The sequence below is a fragment of the Crotalus tigris genome, unplaced genomic scaffold, assembly GCF_016545835.1.
Source record: "Crotalus tigris isolate CLP2741 ecotype Arizona unplaced genomic scaffold, ASM1654583v1 scf7180000023661.158680, whole genome shotgun sequence".
NCBI classification, from domain to species: Eukaryota; Metazoa; Chordata; class Lepidosauria; order Squamata; family Viperidae; genus Crotalus; species Crotalus tigris.
The window spans coordinates 82,329-104,700 of NW_024100105.1; the positions used below are offsets into that span (position 1 = coordinate 82,329).

At 41.8% G+C, this 22,372-nt stretch overlaps 1 protein-coding gene across 2 annotated transcripts; it reads right to left on the minus strand.

Moving 5' to 3' along the window:
• Positions 1–325: 325 nt before the first annotated feature.
• On the minus strand, positions 326–14,441 carry METTL1 (methyltransferase like 1). Of its 2 annotated transcripts, XM_039320606.1 has the most exons (7): positions 14,283–14,385; positions 13,754–13,863; positions 11,477–11,643; positions 7,188–7,372; positions 6,049–6,162; positions 3,992–4,093; positions 326–822 (listed from the first exon to the last, which is right to left on the minus strand). In XM_039320606.1, exons 3-7 carry the CDS (start codon positions 11,622–11,624, stop codon positions 682–684), a joined length of 690 nt encoding a protein of 229 aa, XP_039176540.1. In that variant the 5' UTR covers positions 11,625–11,643; positions 13,754–13,863; positions 14,283–14,385; the 3' UTR covers positions 326–681. The 2 variants fall into 2 exon arrangements, with proteins under 2 accessions (XP_039176540.1, XP_039176539.1); XM_039320605.1 differs by lacking the exon at positions 13,754–13,863 and having other exon boundaries at positions 14,283–14,441.
• Between the last annotated feature and the right edge of the window lie 7,931 nt (positions 14,442–22,372).

Here is a 22,372-nt window from a genome sequence, read left to right on the forward strand (position 1 = left end):
GGGCTGTAAAGAACTGTGAAGCGGTATATAAGTGCTAAGTGCTATTGTTATTTTTTCTATATGACATTATGAGAGGAGCAGGCTGGCAGCTTGTTGCTGCAGTAATTCCCCACCATCCCATTTTAGAATTGGCAAAGATCTGGAGGAAGAGGGGAAGGCACTTGCCCTGTAACATATACCAATTCTTGGAGATACAAGAAGAATTGGTTTGAAAGTGAGCTTTGGGGGAGATAAAAGAGAATGACAAGAAATACCAGAATGGACCAAGTCCCCAAAGGTCTTACTCATGCTCTGAAGCCAAGGGAAGCTGGATCCCCCAATTCACTTATTTTAATGAAACCTTTCCAAGTTTATTATAAACAAAATAAAGTGACAAATGAAACTATGACTTAAAAGAGCCTCACCTCCATCCTTAACTCTTAGTCCTGCTTGTGAACTTCTGACCTTTATATGGTCATCAGGAAGGTCAGTTGGATGTATTCCTTCTAGGGACAAAATTAAGAAGCAAACATGTGAACCAAGAAAATCCTTTTGCAACAGGGAAATGTTTCACCAGAAAGGATTCTCCACCCCTATTAATGAAATGTCAATTCCAGGGCAGCCAGAAGTATCCAATCCTACACCTTCTCCAGTCTTCTTGCTGCAGACATGAATGCCTTCAAGGATTTGGGAAACTCCCCGTCATGTCCTTGCCATTTCCTGTTCCTGTTCCCTGTCCCTGACGCGACGGAAGACAGCCGGGAAGACTTTGCCTCCATTCCTCTGAACCTTCTTCCCTTCTTCAGTTGACGTTCCTAGAAGGCTTACAACGGGGTCAGTGGCCTGTTTGAAGAAACAACGGTATGAGTTTACTGGATGATCCCAACATCCAGATCAGCAAGTATGTCCAATGGGGACACATCACATCACACAGCTCCTCAAACAGTCCTTGCCCAACTGGCGATCCCAAGATGGAAGCACAATTTGCCCAACCGCCTGCAACTTCTGCAAAGAGCCAATACAGAAGTTGAACATTTGGAGAGTTTTGTCCTTCCCTCCCTCCCCCCACTCCATTATAATATTATTATTATTATGGATCATCGCACAGTCAGCCAGATGTTCAGACTGGATTTGGCATTTTGTCTACCTATCGAGTCCTTACCCAGGACCTGAGATAGACAGATGTGGATGTTTGATGGTATTACAGGTATCGTCGCAGGATGGAAGCAGTTCCTAATAAGGCCGCCTTTTGCAATTGACTAATAGCGAATTTGTCAATGCCAATGGTGTTCAAGTGGTGCTCCAGCTGTTTTGGGATTGCACCCAAGGAGCCTATGACTATTGGTACTACCCTTGCTTGCTTTTGCCACAGTCTTTCTATTTCTATTTGTAGGTCTTTGTATTTTGTTATCTTCTCCAGTTCTTTCTCTTCTATTCTGCTATCTCCAGGCACTGCCACGTCCACTATCCAGACTTTTTTGTCTTTCTTATCGACAATTGTTAAGTCTGGGGTGTTATGTTGCAGGTGCTTGTCTGTTTTATTATTATTATTACAGTCCATTGCACAATCACCCAGGTGTTTAGACTGGATCTGGCATTTTCAAGGTGTTCCCAAGGATCTGGGGTAGAGATATGTTGTCAGATAGTGTTAAAGGCATTATCACAGGATGTAAACTGTTCCAAATAAGGCTGCCTTTTCAATTGACTAGTGATGATTTTGTCAGTGCTTATGGTGTTCAAGTGATGCTCCAGTTGCATTGGGATCGGACTCAAGGGCGCCTATTAGTATTGGTACTATCTCTGCTTCCTTTTGCCACAGTTATTCTAATTCTATTTCCAGATATTGCCAAATGGAGTAAAACAGTGATGGCGAACCTTTTAGAGACCGAGTGCCCAAACTGCAACCCAAAACCCACTTATGCATCGTCGAGTGCTGGGTGGGTGTGGCCCATTGGCTGGGCATGGCCAAATGGGTGGGCGTGGCTGTGGTGGTAACGGCAGACTGGGGGGGGGGGACTAAAAAGATCAATCAATCAATTCCAACTTTGCAAGATCTTTTTTTTTCCCGTGAGAAGTTGAAATCGACTGATTGAACCTTTTTTTTTTTTTGCACACGGTGGCGGAGGCCTAAAGTGAAAAGATTTTATAAAACCCAGCTGAAGGCCTAGGACTGGGGCAACGGCGCGTGTGCCCACAGAGAAGGCTCTGAATGCCGCCTCTGGCACCCGTGCCATAGGTTCGCCACCACTGGACTAAAAGTTAGCAAGATGCTTTGTGAATAAATCTGTTTATTAACTTTTACTTGCAGGTCTGGATTTACAGATTTTCAGTCCTAGGTACTCTTACTAGGAAGTCAAGGTTATAATCATAATGCCGAGGTTGTAGAACAACCTTTCCCAACCTAGTGGGATCTTCAATTCCCACACCCAGACATCATGGGAGCTGAAGTCATTGTTATGCTATTTTTTTCCCCAACTCTAGGATGTAAGAGATGCATAATGCATCTAAATTTAGCCTCTTAATGTCTTGTGGATCAGCAGGATTTACCCCAAATGAATCTATTCCAGCATATGCACCTTCTTCTTTGCTGAAATCCCTTGCTTTCACTCTTGAGTTTCTAAATATAACCATTTAAAATGGCTGTTATACAATTGGATTATCAGTGAACTCCCAGTACATCACATAACTAAGGATGGTGTGGGTGGAGGAGTAGAAATCTCTTTTAGAGAAGTACGGAAGCAGTTCCTGTGGTTTTCAAGCGGTTGCAACCCTATCTTCCTTCTTTCGTTTATACCCTGCATATAGACAGATGTACAACATTTATATGGCTACCCATCTCACAAAAAGTGATCCTGGGGGAATACAGAACACTTGATAAAACAATAAAAATATAAAAACAGTCATTATTTTTTTTTAAAAAATCACAAGGTACAAGAGAGAATAGATATTAAGCACGGTAATAGAACCACCTCAAGATTTCACTAAGTCTAAGTGTCAATGCTGCTAACATCGGATGTTTTTGCACTGACAACAGATGGAGATGCAGCCATTTTCTTCTTTTTGCTTTTAGAGTTAAATGATGCTGGGGAGAGGGGGGAATGTGCATGAGAGTCTAGTTAGACATAATAACACGGAACCTAGTGGTGAGAACCAAGGTTATTGAAATAAGAGATGATGAAGAATTGGCCGGACTGGAGAGCTGAAGGGGAAGCCCGCACTTCAAACTAACTGGGGAATGTGATTTATGACTGTTAACTGGAGGAGGGAATTGTGCTTTGATACTATGTGCTCAGGAGAGAGGAACTCAGTTTTTGGCTTTAATTGTGTTAGTGCTGATGCTATGCTACTCAAATAAAGATTCTTTAAGGTAAACAATGCCTTGAAGTTCTTTGAAGAGTTTCATCTGTTAGAACCATGACACTAAGCTTGTTAGTCAGAAAGTTCTTAATACAGAGTGTCTTCGATTTACAATCATTCATTTAGTGACCAAAGCTACAACGGCACTGGAAAAAAGCAACTTATGCCCAATTTTCACACTTATAACCATTGCAGCATCCCCCATGGTCACAGGATTAAAATTTGGAGGCTTGACAACTGGCTTGTATTTATCACCGTTGCACTGTCCCAGGGTCATGCGGTCACCTTTTGCAAACTTCCCAGTGGCTTTTGACAAGCAACGTCAACTGTGGCAAAAAAAAAAAAGGTCATAAAAAGAGAAGGCATAAATTGCTCAAATTTTGGGCTCAACTGCAATCATAAGCTATAATTGCTCATTCTACACAGGTTTGATACTTTGGTAACTTGTTTTAAAAATGCACTTTGCCCGATTGCAACTGGCGCAGAGAAAGTCCCATGAGCTGCAACCGGAATCAGGAACTTTAATGCAACGTGCAAAGAGTGACATACTTATATATTAGTCCCATCCCCCCGACACATATACCCATGGAAAATCATATCTGGAATTGCAAAATCTGTTACGACAGAAATTGCCCAGCCACACACACTTTCTTACCAATTCTTTTAATGGCACTTCCTCGAAAAGGGGGTGTTCTCGAAAATGCTTCACCATCCATGTGTGCACCTCTTCCACGTCTGTGATGGTATATACTAGGGCCTACGTGAATGAAGGCTAAGTTATATAAACAGGGTGCGAGACAGACCTTCACGAATCAAATACCGGACTGCTAATGAAGGGAAAAGGTAATTTAAAGACACTCACATCTGCAAGTTACAGGTTCACTAGAAAAATCTTACAGCAAAAACTTTCCTGTGCTGTAGAAAAAACAATATCAGACCCGTGAGTAATTCCCAGCTACCTCTGACTCCGAACTCCCTTCTCACCTGGAGCAAAATGTTTGCAATCTTGGGGTTGCTGGGAGGCACTGCTGCCACCATTAGTTCCGTCATCCCCACAGGAAGCGCTTCACTTGGGCTTTTCCCAACCTCTTCCTCCAGAGCGCTAACTTTGGGGAAATCATGGAAAAGCCGAAGGGAGAATATGATTCATCCCAACTGGGTGAGGCCGGATGCCGCTCATCACAAAGACAAGACCAAGTTGGTTTCAACTCCAACGAAGGATGGCACACAAGCACTTTCTACTTTTTTTTCCTGGCAGGTGAAAGTGGAGTCAGTCAGAATGCCCTGCAGGAAGCAGCTAGAAATCAGGATTGAAGGAACCTCCTCCCAAGGTTCCCTGCCAGCACCAGCTCCCTGCGAGATGTAGGGTAAAGTTGATCCTTTTCCTCCGGCAAGCAACTGGCACTCTTCCCTACTCTCAGATCAGAAATTCCCAAATGTAAGCAGGGAAGGGTTTAGGATATGCTGACGTGACGGGCACACATTGAGAGATTTCAATAAAGAAATTAATTGACTTTCTGATTTAAAGGCAAATTCCTCTCTGCAGGCCACCAATTAAAATCTGCTCTGATGAATAAACTGATCCTCAAAGAGAAGATGCATCTTCCATTCATACTCTCTCTTAGGAGCACTAAGGAGAGAAAAGACTGTCTAGACCAGAAGTTGGGAACAATGACCTCTTTATGACTCATGGACTTCAACTCCCAGAATTCCTGAGCCAGCATGAATGGCTCAGGAATTCTGGAAGTTGAAGTCTACAAGTCATAAAAGCCCTGGTCTAGACTAATGTTGGGTATATACTATTGTATTCTGCTTTGGCCTGATGTCAACTACTACACCAAACTAGCCCTCGCTCCATTATCGATTGAAGCCAAAAATGTGTGAATGGGCAGACACTGTATAGGGTAAAAATTCAGGAAAAGGGTTATCTCCAAGTACTGCAAACACTTAGGAATGATCAATACAAATGTACAGTCATATCCCTCCTACCTTTTTCCAGTGACCTGATTTAATGGGAAAATCTTAATTGGGATTTTTGTTAGATAACTGAGAACCTAAAGCTTTTACTGGCTTAATGAGAAGTCATCCTGTGATCTATTACTTGCTCATCTTTTGTTTAACTCTGCCTGGGAGTTGGCTGACTCTCCAGGGACTTAGCTGGAATTCCTTCCCTTGATTTGTCAAGGATTGTTGGAAGCCTGTCCAAGAATCTTCTCAGACTCCACTCCTGACATCTGATTATACAATGGCTATTTTGGGAGAGACAATGTTTTTGTCTGGACGATTTTAGGCGGTAGGCTTAACAAACCTATTTTAAACTTTTAAAAAGGACCCCAAAAGTCTAGTCCCTTTTACTCCACTGATTTTACAGCCTCACCAGCATGGGTACTCCAATTCTCCCAAATGATGAAAATGAACGAATGAATTAAAAGTGCAGTGTAATCTGAAGGCATCTGCCTACTGACAAGGCTCGCTATCATAACATTGTTATGATATGTTTGAACTACTATGGTAGGAAAGAAGCTCTCCAATAAGGAAGCTTTCTAATCTTGTACATTAAATGCTTTATTTTATGCCAAAATCAAAAGAGCCCCTGAAATGTAGGCAAGCGGGGAGAACTGAATAAGAATCTTTGTCGAGTAATTTCATTGGATTATAAACCTAGGCTGCTTTGGGGAGGTCTAAGCTACCCAAAATATATTCCCTGCTCACCTCTTCGCGCAAGATATAGGCGTATTCTGTCAGCAAAGTGGAGCTGATAATCCGCCACTTGTGTTTTGTCTTCTTGAAATGAGGATCAGGGAAGAGGAAGAACATTTTGAGGAGCTAGAGAGGTGAGAAAAGATAAAAAAGCACGGAGGAGCTTTGCCTGGTCTTTCAGCAACTCAGCTCTCCTACTCAGCACTCAGACAACATTCAGTCACGAAAGCTATCAAGAGCATTGCGGGCAATCCTCGACTTACCACAACTGAGCCCAGAATTTATGTTGCTAAGTGAGAAATTTGTTAAGTGGGCTTTGCCCCATCTGACGACTTTTCTTAAGTGAATCATTCCAGTTGTTAAAATCAGTAACATGGTTGTTAAGTGAGTCTGGCTTTCCCCCACTGACTTTGCTTGTCAGAAGGTCCCAAAAGGGGATCACATGACCCCCGGGACACTGCAGTGGTCATACATGAGTCAGTTGTCAAGCGTCCAAATGGAAATCATGTGGCCATGGCGATGCTGCAACAGTCACAAGTGTGAAAAATGGCCATAAGTCACTTGTTTCAGTGCCGTTGTAACTTCGAATAGTCACTAAGCAATCTGTTGTAAGTCGAGGACTATACCAGCAATCATCTCTCTCTTTTGAATGAAGGCTGCCCCTCAGCAGCAGGACATATGGATCATGTACAGTAGCTTTTTATATTAAAACACTCTTCAGGCAACAGAGTTATTATCTAAAGCAGGGGTAGGCAACCTTGGCTCTTTTAGGACTCATGGACTTCAACTCCCAGAATTCCTGAGCCAGCATGGCTCAGCTTGGAAACCTCTCCCTTTCCCCTCAGCATGGCTGGCTCAGGAATTCTGGGAGTTGAAGTCCACAAGTCATAAAAGAGCCAAGGATGCCTACCCCTGATCTAAAGCATCTCTTTGATGCCTTGGGAAGTCGGTGCAGGATGTACATAAGATGTCCTTTGTAAAAATATAACAATACCCTCTCACGAGCCACCACAAAGATCCCTGAAAACTCTCCCAAAGCTGAACAGAGCAGGAGAAGATTCTTCCCTGCAAGCACAGAGAAGTGTGTTTCGGGGGCCCCAAGATGGCGCTGCTTCTTGCAGGATCCCCAGAGAGGCTTTTCAGAGACTCACCTGTCCCTTGCAGAAGAAGTTGGGCAGGTACTTCATAGCATTGCTGCGGATGCAGGCAATATTCTGGAACTGCCCAGGGTGAGAGGCTCGGAGTGCCTGGATTCGGTCACAAACATAATCGGAGACTTTCACACGGAGCTCCAGGCCCAGCATTAGTGTGTTTGGGAACAGGGGGGACAGGGCCACTACAAAAGAAAACAGCAATCAGCGACCTTATGTCCATTTATATTCCACCGGCATGAATACAGGTTAAGTGAAGTCTCCAAAGTTTTCTGCCTCCACTCGAATATTTTTCTTCTAATTGCAAGAGCAGGGAGTTGACGTGGTACCAAGCATCAACCTCCTGCCTCTCTTTAAAGTTGAGCGGGCAAAAAGCACCTTGGGACAAGGGTGGGGGAAAGGAAACCACACCATTTTGCCTTCTGATGAAAAGATGCTTTATGAATGGTAGGTCCATTGCGGTACCGGTTCTCTGCCCCTCCCCTGCATTTTGGGTGCGCGGCAACAGCCCACATTTATGGCTGTTTTCAGTGTCCCACAGTCACATGATTTGCATTTCACAATGGTTTTTTTTTTTTTTTTTTTTTTTTTTGCCAAAAATGGCATTTATTTCCATTTTGGGTTGGGGGGGTGTAAAAATGCCCCTTAGCGAACAATTGGTGCACTTAAGAACTGAGGCGGTAACTTTACAACTGCAGTGTTTGTTTAATGACCACCACAAATAAGGTAAAAAGAATGGGTCGGTCATGTGACAACCACTTTAGGACCATCATGACTTAAAACGGTAATGGGCAGCTTCCATTACAGTCTTGAGTTGAAGAGAGTACCTGTATAGAAATAGTTCTCTTGCTGAAATCAGGAGGAAAAGTCCTCTTACTTTGGACTGGATTGCCACCACCTTTGATTGTACAACTTCCAATTTTTTTCATCCATTTTTTTTTTATTATTCCAAGCAGACAAACGTAGCAGGTTCTACCAATCTGGTGCCCGCCAGATGTAAGAGAATTACAATTTCTAATATTCTTAATTACTAAACTGAATGTCATTCTAGCTGGCATTTTGGGAAGCAGTAGTGTCCAACAGCTTGGGAAAACTGATTTAAATTGGGTGGGATAAAATATTTCTTTCTGTATTTAAATTCCACATTTAAAGTAGTAAAAACCAAAGCTAAATTTGCTTAAGATTTCTGAGCAATCTTTTATTCAAAGCACTAATCTGATCTGCCTTCTTTCAGGAAAGTTGAAGCTGCCATGCTCCTTCAGATTATGTCCCAGAATTATGATACTGTGGAATTCAACACTCTATTCAACAGTCTGAGCTGCCTCTTGCTGTTCTTTCAAAGCAATTTTTGAATGCTTCTAGCAACAGAGATGTTCCCTAAAGTGCCTGCCTGACAAGCCTTGACAATCTCTCAAACGTGGTCATGATGGCAAAAGGCTAAAGCTTCAGGATCCTGCTGGGGCATTTTGCAGAATTGGTATTCTTGAGCTCTGATCACAGCACATACAGCCCTGCAACTCTCAATCATTCAATTTACACTAAAAGACTTTAAAATCAGGGCAATAGACAAGCCTTGTTTGGCTGCAATTCCCATTGTCAAGCAGAATATTATAAATCTGCAAAACAGGCATACAGACTTGGGAGTCTCTTATTAGTTAACAGCTTATATATTATGAATGTTTGATAGGTATATCCTCTTGCTTGAGGGCAAAATGGTAGAGCAAGGTCCACCTCAAATTAGCATTGTTTGCAAGATGCATATAACTGATGGGCTGCACAGACCATGCTAACACACTTCTTGCTTCTATCACCTCCAAACATGTCTATCATCCATGCTGGCTGGGGAGTTTTGGGATAGAGGATGGCCTCTTGTTGGAAAGATGGCGGGGGGGGGGGAAAGAGTCAAATGGGAGAAAAACGAAATAGCAAGGTCAACAAGAGATGCATAGCTGGAACTGAATACAAACATTTATCAATAGGATGTGTAAATAACAGGTCAGATGTGCTTCTTTGACTCTACCCACATTTACAGTAGTGGTCAAAATTGTGGAAACCTTTTGGGAAAAGTATATTTTTGAGGTTTGATGGCTAATAACACTTTTTTTGCAGTAGTACCATAAAATTATATATCAATGGAAAGATAATTTAATCAAGAATGTAATGCAACATAGTTTGTTCAATTATCTGTACTGTATTCTATGAAAAGTTATGCAGTGGTTCTCAACCTGTGGGTTGGGACCCCATTTGAGGTCGAACGACCATTTTATGGGGGTCGCCAAACAAGGTTGTCCGCCATTTTCCCCCTTTTCTTTGGCCACGCCCCTGGCACCCAGTGATGTATAAGTGGTTGGGGGTCACCACAACATGGGGAACTGTATTATGGGGTCGCGGCATTAGAAAGGTTGAGAACCACTGAGTTATAGCCAAATAACCAGAAAAAGGAAGCACAACTTGCTTAGATTATATCAGGTAGCTTTCCTTCATCTGATTGTAGCCAATGAGCATGAGTGTTTAGACAGCCAATCAGGTGTCATCTTGTTTTGGCAATGAGCCAATCAGATCACAGTAGGATTCAGTTATTGATGTCATGTATTGAAGCTGAGAGGAGGACATTTGTCAGAGTGTTATATAATCGCTATCAAGTTGGCTGGGTTTTTTTGTGTTCTTTCATTTAGTGAGCTTGTAAAACGTAATAAAATTAAACTAATGATGCAAAGAGTTGACTGGTTGTCCAGAAAGCGATGTGAAATAGTATTATAAGTGAACAAGGCTACAGTTATAAAGAAATTAGAAGAAAAATTGGTGGAAATTTAACCAAAGGTGGCATTTATACTGTACACTTTCCCCAAAAGGTTTCCACAATTTTGGCCACTACTGAGTATTTATATTGCTATTTATTGGGACCAAACTACGTTTGCTTTCATGGAAGGCTGTGCAGGCCTGCAGCCTTCACTGTACCAAAAGATAGGAGCTTTGATAGATTTACAGGTATCCCTTGACATACAATCACTATTGACCAAAATTTCTGTTGCTAAGTGAGATGGTTGTTGAGTTTTGCCCCATTTTATGACCTTCCTTGCCACCGTTAAGTGAATCACTGCAATTATTAAGTGGGTAACATGGCTGTAAAGTGAATCTGGCTTCCCCATTGACTTTGCCTGTCAGAAGCTCGCAAGGGGCACCGCAACCATCCTAAATACACGCCAGTTGCCAAGCATCCAAATTTTGATCACATGACCATGGGGATGCTGCAACGGTCATAAGTGTGAAAAATGGCCATAAGTTGTTTTTTTCAGTGCCATTAATTGTAATTTTGAATGGCCACTAAACCAAAGGTTGTAAGTCAAGGGCTACCTGTACTAGGCATGCCAATAAGACCACAACCCTACATTTTCATTGCTACAACCATTATAAAATTCATTGGGTCCTATCTTCAATGTGGAATATGCTGCAAGGAGTTAAGATCTTCTAGGACAATGATGGCGAAACTTTTAGAGACAGAGTGCCCAAACTGCAACCCAAAACCCACTTATGCATCGTCGGGTGTGGGGTGGGTGTGGCCCATTGGGTGGGCGTGGCTGCGGTGGTGAGACTAAAAAGTTCAATCAATTCCAACTTTGCAAGATCTTTTTTTTCCCCGCAAGAAGTTGAAATTGACTGATTGAACCTTTTGTTTTTGTACACGGCAGCGGAGGCCTAAAGCGAAAAGGTTTTATAAAACCCAGCTGAAGGCCTAGGATTGGGGCGACAGCGCGCGTGCCCACAGAGAGGGCTCTGAGTGCCGCCTCTGGCACCCGTGCCATAGGTTCGCCACCACTGTTCTAGGATATTTCAGATGGAAACAATTTAAGTCTCAGAAGCCTTACAGCATCTCTAGGTTTTATTTCCTATGAACTCACACTTGCCAGGATTTGAAAAGTAGCTTCACAGAACCGGTTCATGCAGGAACAACTGTCCATGCGAAAAACTGAGCACAAACGACCCGTAACTATATATGTGATACCTAGCAAAACAAGGCCCTTTTAATCAAATTGTACACATGGTAGCCACAATCATCACCTGAAAATCACCTTTAGTGGAAATCAGATCATAGGCCTGGATGAAAAAAGAAGAAGTACCCAGCTTCCTTCCTGACTTATATCACAAAACGTTTAGAGATCCTATCCCAAAAGAAAAATAAAATCTAAAAAGGTGGTATGAATATTCACATTATCACTGAAACCACCTTCCATAAAATATGGAAATCAGCTTAGTCATCTCTTATGAATCAACAGAAGGAAAAAAATTACCAAGTAATCCTCCGTAACCACAGCCAATATCAGCAAATTCCACTTGATAACTAGGTTTGATTCTTTCCTCCATGTTCTTTGGATCATTGTTCCAATTATCATTGGTTAAAGGAGCAAAAAACTCTGGATATAGTGCAGACCAGTCCATTTCCTCAGGCTTGGCAGGACTAATGGGGAAAAAAACCCAGAGGTTTATGAAACAAATACTGCAGAAGGGAAGCTATTAAGGCTATGCACACTTCAGAAACAATGCAGAAGACCTATTTCAGATTAGACATAAATGCAGTGCTTGTCTACTATTCAATACAGCTGTTTGGGCTTGAAAAAAGAAGCCACTGCTTTAAAAGTTGCATTAATTTGAACAAATGGATTCCTTAAAGCATCGGGTTTTTTTTCAGGCTTGTGCAGAAGCTGAAAAAAGTCTGGGCTGCATTCACGAGCAGCAGAATTCCTCTTGTATGAGTTGAAGGTCTGCTTTTGAGTCATTTTCAAAGAATACCCAGTACTAAAAACTACATATAGATCAGTTTCTATATTCTGTCTTCAGAATTCTGGGAACTGGAATCCTAACATATTTAAATGGTGCAAAATTTAAAAAAAAACTATTTGAACCTATATTCTGGAATATAATTTAATATGGAGTTTTTTGGTGCTTTTTGAGCTTGTTTGTTTGCATCTGACTAGGTAACATTGCTAATGACTGCAGGTTTGCTCTCAGCTTACAATTCCTTGATTAAGGTATTGTTATCTGCTTGCTAATCTGCTGTTAAACATTGATTATCTGGGTGTAGGCTGCTGGAGAGGGTTTTTTTTTATTTGAATGGTGCATAAATGTGGTTTATCTCTATGTGTCTACTGATGGCTGATTTGTCTGAATGTCAAGTTTCTAGGAATTCCCTAGCATTTTTGGATTTAGCTTGGTGTAGAATGCTCAGTTTTCCAGTTGAAACTATGGTTGAATCTGCCCATGTGTTGCGAGATTGATTTCCAGTTTGTCTTCTAACTACTAGTTGGTGTTCAGAAATGTGCTCTGATAGTCTTCTGCCTGTTTGTTCTACCGGTACATAGTGGCTGTTACAGTCCTTACACTGTACACTGTAGATGACTCTTGTTTTTTCTTGGGCTACCATGTTTTTTTTTAGTTTACTTAAGATGTTTTGGAGGCCTTTAGTTGATTAGTGGGCTGTGGTGATGCCATGTGGTTATAACAGTCTGTTGGTTATTTTAGAGATGCTTCTGAGATGACTATTTTAAAACACAGGAATATTCAAATGACTTATACTTCTGCTAACATTCCAAGGACATGTGTTATAGTCAAATGAAATACCAATCTGGAAGCAAAAGATTTCCCAAATACAATAATTTAGGGACTTTTGTGTTAAGACTAACCACGATAAATTCCAATGATGTCAACAGATTCTTAGGATTGCAATCAATCCACTAATTCAATAAATTCTCACTTTGGAAGTAAAATTATCTGAACTGTCTTCCAAAAATAGCTTAAGTTAGATAGTTTATCTACCTTATTTTCTAAAGTTTTTATATATTAACATTTATCTCCTATAATTATATGCTGCACTATATTATTAGTTTCTGTAGCATGAGTATTTTAAGGTATATGACTTTGTAATAGTAATTCTAAGTGGTATTTTTCATAGCTTATGGCTGTAAAAGTGCCATCACTGAATGTTATTTTATATTGACCAAAATAAAAATTGTCTGACTGCTCTGTAACTTCATTTCTGTTTCATAGGATTACTTCTAAGCAACTACACAGAGGACTGCAATGTTAATAATACTTTGCAGTCAAATCCCAAGGACATTACAGTATTTCTAAGCAAAATTCAACTCAAGCAATAATGGCTGAATTAAATAAAATTTACTCCTAAAACTGACTAAGCACTCACTGCCATTCTCCTATAATGCACCATGAAAAGGAATATGCCAATCTTTTCTGAACTGGGCACTCTCCAGATATGTTGGCATTGCAGCTCCCAGAATTCTTAATTAATGGCCAGGCAGGTTTAGGATTTCTTTAAGTTAGTTTGCAAATCAGAATGTGTAAAAACTGGGCTATGCATACACTCTGCCATCTCTCAACAGGGGCTTGGTGGCAGGTGCAGTTCCAACTGGCCTCCAGACAGTCTTTCTTCTGTCTACATTAAACTCAAAAATAGTCTAATCTAGTTTGCAGAATATTATAAAATTTACATATCCAGTGTAAATCATGGTAAAACTCCACATTATTACAAATGGCCACAAAAATTGGACGTTTACCTATCTCCTTGCTGCCATCTGCACTTCTGTAGCAATGACTATATAGTGTGCTGGCGAGAAAGATGTTGTCTTGCTATCTTTTAGAACAATCCTCCTTTAAAATCAGTAACCTGGATGAAACAAGAATTTCATGCTTTTCTTCCCCCTCCTTTAAAGAGATAAAGCCTTACTCCCGATAGATATATTTTTCAGAATTCAACTAGATTTACATTCAGGTTAATCTATCAACAGCAAGAATTGGCCATCTCATGCTTTGCTAGATGTTCTGAACCACAGCTCAATACGACCAGAAGCAAAAAGGGCTGCATCCACATTGAGCATTCAGAACAGCTCAAACGAAAAACCAGTGACTCGTGAGCAAATGCATTCCCACGAAACAAAAACACTCGCTGGAAATTCGACACTCTTCCTTTTCGGGGAGGAAGGGGAGGGCTTTTGTGAACTCGCAGGAAAACTATTTGCAGCACAGAGTGGGAAGGAGATAAGAAGCTAAGGAACCGTTTAGGGGGCAAACCCTGTCTACACTCACTAGAATAAGGTGTGATCCGCCAGCGGGTTAGAGTGTGCGCGCTGCCGGTAGAAACGCTTCTGGGGCACCACTCTTGCCTCTTCCTCCATGGCCAGAGTCCGAGCGCCGGAAATGCCGAATGCACGTGGATTCGCCTGCAGCTAGGCGTCGCAGATAATTGACGTCACGGCGAAGCGCAAGCGCGGGAGGAAATTGGCCGCGCCTTCCTTTTAAAGAGCCGGTGTGTACCTATCGATGGACGGGGATGGGTGCTATCGATGGACGGGGAACTTCCAGCAATATTAAAAAGAAAAAAAAAGTATATTCGAATAAAATACACGTCTACATCATTTCCTTCGTCGTTCTGTATCTATTAGCTGCAAGGTACGAAGTTGGCAAATCTTTATCGAAAGGTGTATTTGGAGCCAATTTTTTTAAAAAAGCATTATTGTGCCACAGCTCAACCCGATTGTCAGAAGTAGTAATATATATTGTTTAACGTTCAGAACGAGCTACATACATTATCTTGTTAAAGGTTTATTATCGCCAGGTTTAAAAATGTATTATGATTGGTCATACAGTCCACAGATGCTTAGACTGGATTTGGTATTTTTGCCCACCTATAGGGTACTGTACTTCCCAAACATCTGAGATAGGCAGATACCGTTTGATGGTGTTAAAGGTATCGTTTTCATGGCTAGTTGCACAATCAGCTGCATGTTTAGATTTGATCTGACATTTTTATCCAGCTATCAAGTCTTTCCCAAGGACCTGGGATAGGCAGGTGTTGTTTGATGGTGTTAAAGGTAGTGTAAGCTGTCTGCACTTAACTGATGGTGATTTTTTTCAATAGAAACCAAAAGGAAGAGCTGGATTCCACTGTGTGCAGTTACCTTGTGTTGTGTATTATGGATATTCTGCTGCCTCTGATGAAATTTTGAATAGCTTATTTTAAAATTATTTTACTTTGTTATTTCTGAAGGTTTGTATATCAACAGTCCAATTGTTCTGACCATTCAATGCTTCCAGGATCAGTGTCACTAAAAAGAGATCCCCTTCTAGAATTAAGAAAAAATGTCATGTCAACAATTAACTAATTGTAGTTAGTTACAATTAATCAGTGAAATGATTTGCTTCCAGAAGTTGTGGGTGCTTCATCAGTGGAGATTTTTAAGATACTGGACAGCCATTTGTCTGGAATATATAGAGCAGCGGTTCTCAACCTATGGGTCGCGACCCCATTTGGGGTCGATCGACCATTTTTCGGGGGTCGCCAAAGGTGGCGATCCGCCATTTTTCGCGGCGCCGTGCACGCACACCGCGCATGGGGGCACCGCTGCGCATGCGGGCGGCGCCGCTGCGCGCGCGTCGCACATGGGGGCGCTGTCACATATGCGCGCTGCGCATGGGGGCGCCCCCATGCGCGCGGCGCCGCGCATGCGCAGAACGTTTGTGTGACGGGGGTCGCCATCACACAAACGTTGAGAAGCACTGATATCGAGTCTCCTGCTTGAACAGGGGCCCTTCCAATTCTTATTCTGTAATTCATGTACTTATGTTGCCCTGGTCAGAGAATAATGAGTGTGTCCTTTTTCTGCTTTTGCAGCATTAAGTTGTATCAGGATGATTGCTTTTATCATGCATGGGTCAATCATAGTTGCATGTTTTCCAGAGCTATCTACCAGGTACCTCCAGCATTACCAGCCACAGGAACAGAACTGAACTCCTTGCTCACTTTCTTCAGGATGGAATTCATTGGTTATTTATTATTGGTGTTTAATTAATCACAAAAAGGAAAGAAAGAAGAGCAAATCACAAAAAGAATAGTGATAGTCAAAGAAAAGGGAAAAATGAAACATAAGTGCTCTAACACAAAAAGTGAAAGAAATGCAAGAAAAAAATAAGATGTCATTATAACAATAAACAGTTACAATTCTACATACACTTGTATCTCATTTTATCCTGCATGCTGTTTCTACTGCTTGTACCTTTCAATTGGAGTATTTTGAACATGAGTTTTATCACTGTTTTCAACAAGTGTTTAACCTTGTTCAGAAATAGCCTGATTCACAGGTAAGAGTTATGGGATAATCTCTCCCCAATGATGTTTACTATCCCGTTAGATCCAGCAAGAAATGCATGCTCCTGTTCCCATCTGTGAGAGCGCTGTTTCAAAAACCTTGACTTCACGGTCAATTCCAGGGCCTTGATAATGTGGGTGACTCCACTTTGTGGTTAAATTGATTGTGAGGTGATATTTTTGGCTGCTATGTTGTGCTGTGTGTTATTTATGTTTTTAATTATTAGGTTTGCTTTTCTGTTTTTATTATTTTTAAATTGCCACCCAGAGCTATGTATATCAGATGGACTTCCACAATAGATAAATGATAAATAGACAGATGGATAGACAAAGAGGAATTACAAGGGCCATCTGGCAAACTCCCTCCCACTTCCTTACATGCCTCTTGTTAATTGGGCTAAATTCATTTCACTGCACTCTGTCCCATTTTAAAGAGAGGGATTGGTCATAGTTTTTCCTGCTGGCATCTAATGCTTGGTGGGAGGGAAACAAAGCCAGAGGAATCTAGCAGTTTCTTCCTTAACATATCTGCTGGGGCACGCTGTGAAGACAACACCATTTGTCACCTTATTACTGCAGCAAAATGGAAATAAAGAGTAGAGTTACATAATTTATGCAGGCATACTTTTCTGCTGGCTCGTGGATTGATGGATAACCTTTAACTCAGCGTTCTGAAAGCTATGTTTATCTAAAAAACCAAATGTTTGGATCTTTTTAAGATCTCAGGATCTTTAAAAGCATCCCACAGAAAGGGTTCCTTGAAGATTATTCATCTTCAAACCAAAACTCAAAGGTGGGATCTTGTCTGAATCAGTCCATTTGCCTTGGTGACTACTATATTAGTGAGTTCTATAATATCTTCTATATAACCCCATTTTCCTCATGTGGTTGTTTAGGTAATTGCTGGGGGACATGAGCAGTGTACCAGCAATTCAACAAACAAAATTATTTCAAATATTGCTGAATTACAGTTGGTGGTATTACCACTGGCTATGTTGGCTAGTTCTTGTGGGCAGTGAAGACAAAACTCTTGTCCGTGAGATGCCAAGCTTACTATGGAGGTAGACTATGATTTATAACAGGGGTGTCAAACTTGCAACATCATGTGACATGTCGTGACATATTGCAACTTTTTTTCCATTGCCGGCAATGGGATGGGCGTGGTTTCGGCATGACGCATCCAGCCCGCAGGCCGGCAGTTTGACACCTCTGATTTATAGCCTCCTACATTATTAGGTTATTTGGGGTGGTCTCTGAAGCAGATCTTAATACTTGGGTAGGCTCATGTAAAAGAAAGCAGTCTCTGCCTGATACTGCTATTTAGGAATTCAAAGATCAAATAACACTTAGCAATGGCACTTAGACTTATATGCCACTTCATAGTGCTTTATAGCCTCTCTAAGTGGTTTACAGAGTCACCATATTGCCTCCAACAATCAGGGTCCTCATTTTACCCATCTCGGAAGGATGGAAAGCTGAATCAATCTTGAGATGGCCAGGATCAAACTCCCAGCAGTCGGCAGAATTAGCCTGCAATACTGCATTCTAACCACCGCCACCATGGCTTGGGTAGCAAAAGGCTCAAAACCAACCAACCACTTTGGGGTTTGTGCATCATACTATATCATCATGTGATTTGTTTGGATTTGGCTTTGCATATAGTGTGAACTCAGGCAAATGTGGCTTTATTCAAACTATCATACTTAGTGTAAAGATCATTGAAAAGTGTCTGGAAGTCATTGGGATTTAGGGTAACTGATTCAAAATAGATGTGGCAAGTTGTGTTCATCAAACCAGCAGCAGGCATACATCTGCTGTACTTTGAACTGACTATAGTTTCTGGATAGTCTTTGAATGCAGCCATCTGAATGCTGCATTAACTTATCCAAGTAAGCTATTATCAAGGCATAGACAACTATTGTGGTTTGGAAGAGATGCAGCTGCTGCTGCTGACAGTTATCTCATGTTCCAGAAACCACCTGGCCTTCTGAAACCAAGACTGGATTAAAAACACAAAGAACTATTATTCTTTTATCTGAATAGCTTAAATCTTACATGTTCTATTTCCTGCCTCTGACCACTCATTTCCCTGAGTATGTAGGATATGGGCGTAATCCACTGGTGGGATTCAAATATGTGAACAACTAGTTCTCTGTGTGGATGCCGCTTCTGGAAGTCCATTCTGGGCTTGGGCAACAAAAAATTAGCTACTGGTTCTGCTGAAGTGGTGCGAACTGGCTGAATCCCACCACTGGTGTAATCCATAAATCAACCAGAGCATCAATAGGAATGCTGACCATGTGAGCAAGAAGCTTCTTAGGAAGTGGCTCCCAGTCTTACCATTGTACAATAGTAATCTGCTAAAAAGGCAGGAATCCTTTGAAGTTTGTTTGCTGGAATCCTTTGAAGTAGACTTTTGATATAGGAGACTTCCGTACGTGACTTCTTAGTCAATTATATTGTTAGCCTCTTTCAATCAAAATGGTTACTTTGCAGTTTGTTATTTGGAGTCCTGAGAAGTTGAAATTCTTTGATATTATTATCGAGTCTGTATGTCAGACCGGTGTCCATTATTTTTTTTAGTGCAAAGTTAAAGTACCTGATAAAGTACACGTAATATGTCTCACATATAGCTTGCATCTGTATCACCAATCTCCCTTATCCCTGTCAGGATCTAATCCTCCCATCCCCCCCCCCCACACACACACACCATCCAGCCAGAACTGATGAAGCTTCTTGGATGAAAAGCAAAACTTCTTCCTCAAGGAAAAAAAAAAATAGCCCAATTGCCTTTTGAAAAAACAACTTTGAGAAAACTAGGCCTGTCTAATCTAACAAAGAGAAGGTTTAGGGGTGACATGATAGCTGTTTTCCAATATTTGAAAGGCTGTCATGAGGGGGGGATGAGGGGGTTGATTTACTCTCCAAACCATCTGAAGGCAGAACAAGAAGCAATGGATGGAAACTTGTCAGATGAAGATCCAACCTGGAACTAAGGAGAAATTTGGGGTGAAAATGAGAACAATCAGTTAGTGGAATGGTTTGCCTTCCAGAGTTGTGGGTGCTGCATCACTAGAGGTTTTCAAGAAAAGTTTGGGCAGCTATTTGTCCAAAGTGGAATAAGGAAGGATTCGTGCCTTGGGCAGAGGGTTGGACTAGAAGACCTCCAAGGTCCCTTCCAACTCTTATAATTCTATGGGTAATGAGAAGGATTGCAACAAAGATGAGAAAAACCAAGAAGAACTGTAGTAAATTAAGAAAATGATGCTACTTGAATGGCAGCCTTAGGAACAAGAGAGACATGACAAGAAGAAATGTGGTATGAGAAAAAAGATCTGTTGACACAAATCCAAATGGACCTTTCCCAAATCAACTGTTTTTCTTCATTCTTCTTTATGTGGGATTCTTGGGACTCTTTTTTACTGGAAGAATGGCTCTATGGGGATTTTTTTTTTTAATGAAACTGATAGAATGAATCATCCAGTCACTCACTGAATATCAGCTGTTTCTGGTTGAAGAAGAATTTGCTGCATTATTAAGAATTTTACTGTATTTCTTAACATACATGTGAGGATTGTTCCATGGCTCAAACAAAGCTGCAAATGCTTTCAGGTGGGCAGGAACAGAATCAAGAGAAACCTACTGTGTTCCTCCCAAAATAAGACTTACCCCCAAAATAAGCCCTAACTTGATTTTTGAGGGTGGATCTAATATAAGTCCCCTCCCCCAAAATAAGCCATAGTTTTGGGGCAAGGCACACACCTAAAAATCAAGCTAGGGTGGAGGTGGATGCCCCATGCATCCCACACCCACCTACCTTACCGGTAAGACTGCCACAGCCAGGCCTCCCACGCCCCAACACCGGTCTCGCCACTGCCTGAGTTCTTCTGTGGCCACTTGCGACCACATGGCTCATTGCGCCAATTGTGCTGATGCCACCACTCAGCGTTTCAGGCCAGTGCCGCTGCTTGCAGCAGGACACCTTGCGGGTCTTTGGACTGGTGCCGCCACTCATGGCAGGTGGCCCTGTGGTGTTTTGGGCCAGTGGCACTGCTTGCAGCAGAATGCCGTGCAGGGCTTCAGGCCAGTGCCTCACTTGTGGCAGGAGGCCATGCGGTGGTTTGGGCCAGTGCTGCCATTCACGGCAGGAGGCCATGTGGCACTTTGCACCAGTGTCGTCACTCACGCATGCCATGACACAATGCACCGTGCAACCTCCTGCAGCAAGCAGCGGCACCAGCCCCCAAAACCGCATGGCCTCCTACCGTGAGTGGCAGCACCAGTGTGAAGCACCATATGGCATCTGGCTGCAAGCTGTGGCAAGCGGCCGCTGAAGAAGTCAAGCAGTGGCGTAACAACTGTTGGGATGGGGAAGGCCTGGCTGCAGCAGTCCTAAGGTAAGACATCCCCTGAAAATAAGACCTGGTGAGTCTTTTGGAGGTAAAAAAAATATAAGACCGGGTCTTACTTTCAGGGAAACACAGGTATATAAAAATAACATTCAAAAAGAATCCTAAAGGTACTCAAACTCCTAATTAATTAATACAGATTGGCGAATCTGTCAAAGTCCTGGTTGATTTGCCAGAATAAGGACTTAATATAGATACTTTATATTATTCTTCCTCAATATCCTGCATGTACTGATGAAGCTACATGGTGTTTAGTGTTTCCCAAGAGCTCAGGATAATTAAATAATAAGAGCAATTCCTATGGCAAAATGTATGGGATAAAACACCTGGCTATTTGAAGAAAACTCTTATCTTTTTATATTTTATGTGCATTCTTATCCAGCAATAACTATATGCTCTGTCTCCAATATGGAAAACCACTTAGCTATGATTAATTTAAGTTTAAATAAAATTAAATATCCTCTAGTTTTATTATTCGGGTTGAGATGCAAATTATGACCAGCGTGGTGGCCTAGTGGTGAAGACACTTGCCTCCCACTCGGAAAGTTGAGAGTTCAATTCTAGATAGCGGCAGTGTGCAAAGAAAAAATATGTGCTGCAAAATCCATCAGGAAAGGAATTTGGACAACAAACACTCAGCTCCATCCACTCGCCCTGATTCCAGCCTGTGTAGGAACTACAGAGTCATCATCATCATCACATCATCATCAGGTTGGAAGAGACCTTGGAGGTCATCTAATCCAACCCCCTGCTCAGGCAGGAACCCCTATACCATTTCAGACAAATGGCTGTCCAGTCTCTTCTTAAAAACTTCCAGTATTGGAGCATCCACTGCTTCTGGAGGCAGGTTGTTCCACTGGTTAATTGTTCTAACTGTCAGGAAGTTTCTCCTTAGTTCTAGGTTGCTTCTCTCCTTGATTAATTTCCATCCATTGCTTCTTGTCCTGCCTTCAGGCGCCTTGGAAAATAGCTTGACTCCCTCTTCTTTTTGGCAGCCCCTGAGATATTGGAACACTGTTATCATGTCCCCCCTCATCTTTCTCTTCATTAAACTGGACATACCCAATTCCAGCAGCCATTCCTTATATGCTTTAGCCTCCAGTCCCCTAATCATCTTTGTTGCTCTTCTCTTTACTCTTTTTAGAGTCTCAACATCTTTTTTACATCACGGTGACCAATAGTTACTACTATTGAGCAAGGTAGCCCCTATACTATACCTGTACATTTGGTTTTTCTTGCCTAAATGTAGAACCTTACTTTTTTCACTATTGAATTTCATTTTGTTAAATAGCGCCCAGTGTTCAAGTCTGTCCAGATCCTCCTGTATCCTAAGCCTGTCTTCTGGAGTGTTGGCTATTCTTGCCAGCTTGGTATCATCTGCAAATTTCCCCATCTATCCCCTCGTCCAAATCATTAATGAAGATGTTGAAGAGCACTGGGTCCAGAACAGAGCCCTGGGGCACCCCCAACAAACTTCCCTCCATGCAGATGTGGCTCCACCGAGGACCACACGCTGAGTACAGCCGGTCAGCCAGCTATAGATCCATCTGGTGGTGATGCTGTCTAACCCACATTTTTCTATCTTATCAAGTAGTAGGTTGTGATCTACTTTATCAAATGCT